General features: G+C 42.0%; 1 protein-coding gene across 1 annotated transcript; it reads left to right on the top strand.

Annotated features, from left to right (window-relative positions):
• Positions 1-3836: 3836 nt before the first annotated feature.
• LOC112563942 (methyltransferase-like protein 27) lies at positions 3837-7845 on the top strand. The gene is given in 7 exon segments (XM_025238415.1): positions 3837-3989; positions 4842-4917; positions 4920-4972; positions 5357-5492; positions 6808-6843; positions 6846-6899; positions 7393-7845. Coding segments are annotated over 7 exon segments (693 nt in total). The 3' UTR covers positions 7578-7845.
• Positions 7846-9016: the final 1171 nt, after the last annotated feature.

Raw genomic sequence — 9016 nt, 5'->3', positions numbered from 1 at the left:
AGTAATGTGGCAGATGAGTGAAAACAAAACGAGATGAAGTGAATCAATCAAGTTAGGGGTTATGCTAACAGAAATTAAAAAGATAATAATGTCATTATGATTTTCATCGCCAGCACTCAAACGTCTTCCCTGCATCAACTGTGAGTGGCCTACTTTATGTCAAAATGATTTTCATCTGAAGTCCGAAAAAGTTTAATCAAGTATCTGACGAAATGTATTCTACAAACTAAAGATGAATGGTTATGAAAAGTTAAAGTGTGAAATCCATTTGGCGGATTTTTTACGGCTTTGACCGTATTACCAATGTAACCCAAACACTTGTCTGCGGATCTGTTTTGTTTGCTAGATAAGCATCTGGTTGGATACTTATGCTGGAAAGGGTTGCAGTAATCAAGCTCTCGTCTTTAAAACAATTTTTGCACGTAAATTTGTCCATCGTCAAATAAACTACAGAGACTGCAATTTCTTTAATCTGCTTTTCTTTGTCAGACGTAAATACAGGTCCTTCATATGGTCTTTAAATGGCTGTTTTATTATTTTGACAATAACATCGACAGGGAGTCCATCTGCTTGCTCTAGCCTTGTACGTGTCAGACTCAGTAACTGTGGTGACCTGTAGGTATGATTGACTGTATGCCATCCAGGTAGCTTCTTCCATAAGTTTTCTCACTGAGTGTGGGGTTCGGTCGATAGGCATGTGTCCATTTTAACTTTATAAATGTCTTTACGTAAAGAAGTTAGAGACATTCCTCATGTCAAGCTGTATTCCAATGTCACAGTTGTCACTCGCTTAATGCGAGTCTAAAATTTATCTACCAAAACTAAGACTAAGCTGAAGATGCATTTCTGTCTACACTGAAGTAAATGACTTGTAGAATTTATACTTGTCTACCAGCACATGCATACTGTTGCTTTACTGGAAATGAGAAGTCGATTTATAATGGACTGACACTGTCATGAAGTTGAACGATTGGTAACAAGAGGTATGAAATTTCATTAGTTACTCATTTTGTTGACAATCAAAATTAAAAAATAATCAGCAGTTGACGAGTAGCAAATAAATGTTATTTTAACAAATTGTTTTACTTTTGCATGAGAACTTATAGGCCGAATCAGGGGATATAGGTAACTGCTGCTCTAGAACTAGTAAACTATAGGTTATCTCCTCTAATTTGGCCTATAAGAATATTAGTAAATTTAGTAAATATTAGTAAAGCAGGAATAAAGTCACGAAGTACAACGAAAAAAATGACCTGATGAAAAAACTCAAAAGGCTAAAATGTTTAAAATAAAATGAGTGAAAGTATTTTAAACGCTTTTATTTAAAACTTTGAGGGCACTCTTGGAACTTGGAACACCCTCCCCCAGCAAACTGAACGCAGTGCTTTAACATCGTTGAGCACTTTTACACTTTTATTTTGTCTGACATTTTGGAGTAGAGATGAGTAAGTTTCTCAGGGGGTGTCATGTGACGTTCTATAAGGCAAAAGCTTTGTTTACAAGGAACCGACAAAAACGTTTAGAATGGCTAGTAACAGCAAAAAGTGACCAAGAAAATTTTTTAACATTTCAACGATATTTGGGCTAAATCACGATCCACGTGCACAGGTATGTAATAGACCCTGACGTCACGCAAATTCCTAGCCACACCATTATCTCGTGAAGGAGACAGCTGTGAGGAGGCCCACCCGCTTCTAAACTTCTGAAGAAAAAGAAAAACGGCACTCGATAACCTCATCCGTTTCCTGCCCGCGATTTATTCGGAGAGACTGCAAGTGCTCTCCATGCGAGTGCTCACAATGTCATCTAAAAATAAACGTTTCCAGCATCGCCCGCCAATCTCAAGCGCTGTCTGGCTGGCTGGCTGTCTGGACACGATGAGTTGGAGGAGCGAGTTTTCCAGCGCATGCTGAGTGGTTATCCATATATACACACACCAACAGGACGTCTGCGAGTTTGAAGTCTGCTAGAATAGTTGCAGAGAGGCGTTCGAGAAAACAATTTTCACCACGGCTGTTTTTTTGAAGTGAGCTCTCATTGGAGAATTCTACTACTGATTTTTTTTTTTTTTTTTTTTTTAACATTTTTGCTTCTGCTCGCTGTCGTTACATGTGTCTGAAAATCTTAGGCAAAGAGTAAGGGCGGTGTAACAGTTGTAGGCACGCATGTTCTGTACAACCGGCGAGCTAACCACAGGCATTCAGTAACACTTGCCTTCTCCACACCGCGGCCGCTCTCCTACATCCTTTCTCGCCTCACTTTAGCGCGAAAGTTCGCGAAAAAGAGAATACCAGTCTTGCTGGTCCGAAAAGCGAGTTTCGACCACTGGTGGCCAGTCTTGATTGCTTTTGCTGTACATGTCGTGGTTTATAGTGTTGGTGGGGGAATGACTTGGCCTGTTCTGGACTGAAACAGAAGCTACAGCTACCGGACAGGCTCAAGCGGTGCCAGGACACGTACGTGTGTCTAAATTCTTGGAGCAGGTGAAGTATATATTTGTTATCGACTTTGCATCCTATAATACTTTCATGTGCGCTCCTCCCGATATATATACCTTAGCTTTATCTTCGCTGGCGATTAGTAAATGTGTGGAGCTGAAGTTGATGCATTTTGTAGAACCACGAACTTGCAACACGTCCATGGTAGAACTTAGTGATGCGCCCAACAATAAGGCAATAATAAGTTTGTGCAACATACTTGCTGTGTTTAAACCAAGCTGTCTTGAGCTCCAGCACTGCAGCAAAGTAGGGTTAATAGGGGCCAAATTCCACATTAAGCATCAAGATTGGTTGATATGTGAAATTTCTTTGGAATTTTGTATATTTGGCCCAAGATCGACTTATCGAGGTCCGACTGTATTGGAATAAGACAGGTGATACATTGGTGCCAAGATATGACAAGGATTTAGGCAATCTTGGGCCAGTTTTCACTTCTATCTTGATCCAATATTGCAACTAAGGAAGAACTAATAATGGTGTCTATAAAGCACCAAGCTTAGGCCAATCTTGTGTGTTTGCTGGGCAAGAATTTGGTTAATATTTGAACAAAGCAATCACATTAAGGTAATTACAAATTACAAAAGTGTCCATGCTGTCCATTGTCGTGCTGCTCTTCCAGAAGTCTGGTAATGATTGCCGAGACCTAACCGAGGATTATTTCGGATAGTTTCGACAGACAATCATCTCTACATTTATACAAGTCGGCGGTTGCTAGTTTTTCTCAATTTGTCTCACTGCCTATAGCAACAGCTCTGTTCTTTATTTCCTCTTTTTTTTTAATTCCCTTTATATGTACATATCTTTCGCTTTTTTCTCTTGTTTTTCCATTGGATAGATAGACTTTGAATTTTTTTTTTTAAAGAGAGCGCACTGTCTGTAGTATTGGAAAGGGAGAGAAAGATGTAGAGGGCCGGTAGTCCGGCGTTGTTGTTAGTTTTGGCGGGGCCGGCGGATGACTGGCGGGATCTGCATGCAAGAAAAGTGCTGATGCATTTGAGAAAAGTTACGATCGCGAAAGCTCGCAACTTTTACCCCTTCCCAGAGGTATATAAGTGCAGAGCTGAGACGAAACGAGAGAGGAAGGAGACGTTGGCGGATCAGAGAGAGCAGAGACATGTGACAGTAGGGGACTTTTAGCTCCTTCTGGCGATGTGGGGCAGCCGTAGCCATTGTACTAGCCTGTGCATTAAAGAGTTCTGCACCTGCTGACTGTTTCTGCCTTTTTGGTTGAGTGTTGGATGTGTGTTGTCGTCACCATACGACCCCCCACCACTCGATTACAAATTTATTGGGGTGTTCAAGGTGTTGAGCTCGCGACAGCAGGCCGAAGGACCACCGATGGCAGAGGAGAAAGCGAAACAATACATGGAGACTCAGCCTCTCGATACCAGTATGGCCTACGCCAACAACTTCAGTGCGCATCGCCCGGGTATAACACCCGCTGAAGCCACTCAGATATATGACCAATGGGCCGCCGGTGGATACGAGCAGGTCTTTGTAATCTATTTTCTTTTTGTCTGACTATCATTTAAATACAACTTATCAACAACAACGTATAATAATAATGAATATTTATATAACACATTTATCTCAATGCGCTTTACAAATAATCGGAATACAAAACACTTTATGCACACAGTTACAACACACTTACTAACACAGATCAAAACATAGCTTAAGACACATCAACAGACATACAACAGGGATACAAGAATATTCCTGAAGATAGTAAGCAGCGTTACAAAAGCACATATCAAACAGGAGATACAAAGGGTAACACGTATCGACAAAAAAGATGAAAAGAGATGGAGATCTGTTACCCTCCTGTAAGTAAGGCGAAGGAACATATCACTCCAGTATATCACTCTGCATGCCAACATTCACAAGAATCGTCCCTTTCTACATTCTTCCGACTTTTATTTGGGAGGACTGATAACGCCAGCTAGGTTGTTATAGGATGCCATGACATACAACACGAAAGAGGGTTAAGATTAACGAAGTAGATGATGCTAGATATTTAAAATTGGACATATCTAATAAAATCCTTACTCTAATCCAAGATGTAAGACTGATCCTAGACCCTTTTTTTCTGGTTTTGAGGAAATGTCATGGTGTCCCAAGTCTAAACAAACGCTGTATCATACAATCCTTACATAACATATAAAAACATGCAAAATCATGCACAAATGCCGTGCTCATTTAAGATTTCAGATGTACAAACGCACGAAAACACATCTCTCTCTACCATTCTCTCCACACACACACACACACGCACGCGCGCGTGCGCACAGACATAGCATTAAATCCGAGGAACTGCTCAAGCTGCCTCCCTTGTCCTTGCAGGATTTAAACAGCTCCAGGTACCGAGGACCAGCAATAGCAGCGAAAGCTGTGGCAGACTTCTTCCCTCCTAGCCAGCGTCCGATGCTCGTATCCTCGATGTGGCAGCTGGCAGCGGCTTCGTGGGCGAAGAGGTAACGTTTAGCATCCCTAAGGATCCGCTCTGGGATGGGAATAAATAGTACACCAGAGTTGGGACGGGACAAAGGATAGGTTTAGACGGATTTCGGACTAACCTAGTAATGTTAAAGCCTTGTTTTTTGGTGGTGGTGTTTGTGGTGGTGGTGGTGGTGGTGGTGTTTTCAAAGTGCACGTTTCTCGTTTCCCCTGATTTTTTATTGCCGTTAGTTCTACAAATAGTGCAAAGTATAAAATCAGTCCCAATCTGAAAAAAAAACTCTTCTTGGAACCCACCGCAAAAAAAAAAAAAAATAATAATAATAAAAATTAGTGATCACTTTCAAATAGTTCTCCGTTGTGCAGCTGTGTTCTGATGTAGCTATTCTGACATTACACAGTTGCGGAAGCTCTCGTTCGTGAGGATCGACGCACTAGACCCAAGCCCGGGTATGCTTGAGCAAGCCCGAAAAAAAGAAGTGTACGACAGGTACTTCTGTTGCTACCTGAATGACCAGCGGCTGCCTATAGAAGACAGTAAGCACAAACATATTTGTTTTTTAGTTTTAGTCTCATTTTTTCGAAATTTTTCAAAAATAAGTAAAACTCTTGAAAATATATAAGCTTTACGATTAAGTTTTTAATAATAGCGCACTTTTCTGCTGGCAGCAAGCTGGCAGCAAGCAAAATGCGCTTTGACGTGAGTAATCGGTCAGCATATCCATGTAAATTAGCAGACTCATCAGCACAATCTCTCCATAGACAAGCTCAATATGTAAGTAAAACAAGTAAAACAGCGGCGTTACGCAGAACAACATTTCAGGTCTCCCCAGTCAAGGGGAAGTGGAGAAAGATTCCTCTTAATTACTGCATTTCAAGTTTTAGAGCAACACAGCTGAGTACAAAGCACTAAAGAAGCGAATGATACAGCAGCCTCGGAGTACACATGGCGCAGGACGACATAAAACCTCGAATCCGTGATAAAACACACTTATCCTCAGCGACATTGATGAGGCGTAGAGGTCCAAGTTCTTGCAGCCAGAAAGCACAGGCCCGCAAATCGCAAAATGGAAACCCGCATGGTCTGCAGCGACGAAAATGTTAAGAGTTTCAATGAAGTAGGCACAAGTAATCCCACAGAGTCAAAAGCTTCAAATAAGATGGCAAAGAGAAGAATATGATGCGGAGACCGTTAGTCGGATTACGTCTATGCACAGAAACGACCTGGCACAGGCATTGAATAAAAATCAAGATCAGAGAAAACAGCGCAACAAAAGTCACATGTCAGTTGGAAACATCAAAATTCAACTTGGCACAGACGACAGTAATTAAACAGTCACACTTCCCTTCCCGTTGCTGTGGTTGGAAGGGAATGTGCTTCCACCATTTCTCACTGTGGGGGGAAGGGGATCTGGGGGAATATAGAGGAGTGTCAGGTGGAAGCGGCGAGAACGAGAAAAGGTTTGGGTAGGTGTGGGAGGAGGTTGATGTTTACTGTTGCTGGTGCACTTCCCCAAATATGGACTCTTGCTCTTGGTGTCCAGGAGGCATACAAGCCAGGAGGCATGCAGTGGTGGCGTATTGGACTGGTTGCAAAATCCCTTATGTTGACTTATTTCTATACTCTATACCTCAATTTAGTCTACTTAGGTAATATATCTGTTTCTACTGCTCATTACTTTAAGGACATTCAATTATAGTTTTTTTTCTTTCAATATTGTTTTTGTCCTGATAAGTGTGGCATTTGTATGTTTGCTACCATCGTTTAAGGGGTTTAGTATTGTTACTTTAGTTATTAAGTTACTCTAGTTGTGGAAGCACAGCTCTGTTTGCGTGGGTTCTCTGTGAACAGATGCCTACGACTGCAGTGTCACCAGCGGAGGGATGGGAGAGGGCATATTCCAACAGCTGGTTTGTATGAACTGGCACGCATCGTAAAACCAGGTTTGTCTTCAATTGGAGGTTTGTCAGGCTCCCTCTCTCTCTCCCTTTATCTTCTTCCCTTCTCATCTCTCTCATTCATCTCTTCATTTCTCTTTTCTTTTGCCCACACCCTTGCAAACGCACGCACACAAAGAGATGCGCGCGTACACAAACACACATTCACGCGCGCGTGTTCGAGCAAGAGACTATTTGTGTGGTTGGATGGTTCAGTGACAGGTGTGAGTGTGGGGTGTGGGTGTGGGGTGTGGGTGTGGGGTGTGGGGTGTCTGCATATTTGAGGAGGCTGACCGGTGCGTTAGTGTTTGAGTATGGGTTAGTGATGGGTAGGTGAGTGTGCATGAAACATTAAAGGGTGTGCATATGAGCAAGCCGGTATGATTGTGGTGAGTGTGGGGGTAAGTATAAGTGTGCGTGGGTGTAAAAGATGTGTGTATGTATATGTATATGCGCATGCGAGTCAGCCCTCCTGGTCAGCTCGTGTTTTTGGCCGCAGGTGGGCTGGTCTGCATCGTGATGAGGGCAGAATATCTGCAGCATGTACCCGAGTACAGTGGGCGGCTTGAGCTCCTGATGGACCAGATGGAGGAGGACAAGATATGGCGGCTCCACTCCAGGACCGTTGTGCCCCGCTACTCCTTTGACAACGATGGAGTCGTCTTCCGGTTTGTCATCTGCTGACATCCGCTGTATAAGATGATGCTCGAGGCCTTCCAACGTCTTAGAATAAAGCTCATCTACGGTCGTTTCTTTGTCGGGAAAGAAAGATGTATCTTAGCCTTTCTTTTCGTTCTTGCTGTCTTGCTTTGAACTTACAACAATAAATATATGCAATATCATCGTTCGTGTTTCAAAAAGCTGCTTAAATGCAAAGTCACTGAAACTTTACATATCGAAGTGTTACTCTATTTTTCTCTTATTTATGAGTAATAAATAAATACACAAGCTGTTTCGGTCTTATTGTTATGTCCATTCATTTCAGAAAATATGCCCTTTTGCACATTGCGAATGGGTTAAGAGCATTGCCTGAATAGCTAAGAAGACATGCACCTCGTGATCTGTCATGAGCGAGTCAGGTGTAAACACAATGACCAAATAAAACAAAACAACAAAGTGGGGGTTTATAAATGTATTAATACAGGAAGGTTGCCCTGAGGCTGGTAGAAAGAGATTATACAGCAATAACGTTCCATCAGTGTTAAAAAAAACTTCAGAAACGGAAATTCATAAGGTGTCAGAACTTGAAAAATATGGCTATGGTCACTGTTTTCAACCTCAGGACTGGCTTTACTAAAACTCTCAACAACTCATGGTCCATCAGCAATTAAAGTCATTGAAATAGTTGGTAGGCTGATACGTCCTTTAAATAAATCGAGAAAATGATCTGAAGATGAATTTAAAGAAGCGTCCGAAGAAGGATGAAAGGGAGCTATAAGAATGTGCTTAAAAAAAAAATTCATCTAATGATAGTGGAGAAAATATTAGAAACCGACATACGGAAATTATGTTCCTTGACAATTGCGCCACAACCACCAGTGTCACTGATACGACACACACGTGCATATGTCAGTACTTTACGATTCAGTTGTATTTTCCTTTCAAAACAGGAAATATAATTGGTTTTATAGGGAGTGCTCAATCAGTTCTCAGATGAGACTATACGTAATCTTTGAAATAAAGTACAGCGTGTGTGTGTGTGTCATTATGATCATAGAAATCATTTGATCCGGTCCAGCCCATGCTACCCTCGCCCCCTCTCAGCCCACTCGATCCCTACCCGGCTAGTTAGACGTGGACGCTGGAAACTTGAAATGCAGCACTTGGAAGTCTGCAGATGCTGGCACTTTCCTATCATACTGAGAAACTCGCGAAGTGAAGTCAACATTCAAGCAAGAACTTGTATTACACATCCGTGGTTCAAGTGGTTGGAGCTTCCCTGCAAATGTACGTTATACCACGGACGGGTATAATACAAGTTTGTGGTTATACTATTAGAATAATATTTTACCCTAACACCATTCATCGCTTAAGAAAGGGACAGATCATTTCTGCGCCCTAGGGGACAACCTATATAATTTTCTGACGGGTAAAGCCAGGTCATGCAGTTATCCCGCCCCTGT

Source organism: Pomacea canaliculata, linkage group LG5 (assembly GCF_003073045.1).
Source record: "Pomacea canaliculata isolate SZHN2017 linkage group LG5, ASM307304v1, whole genome shotgun sequence".
Classification (NCBI taxonomy): domain Eukaryota; kingdom Metazoa; phylum Mollusca; class Gastropoda; order Architaenioglossa; family Ampullariidae; genus Pomacea; species Pomacea canaliculata.
The sequence above is the reverse complement of the archived record's forward strand: the minus strand, read 5'-3'. Positions and strand labels throughout refer to the sequence as shown.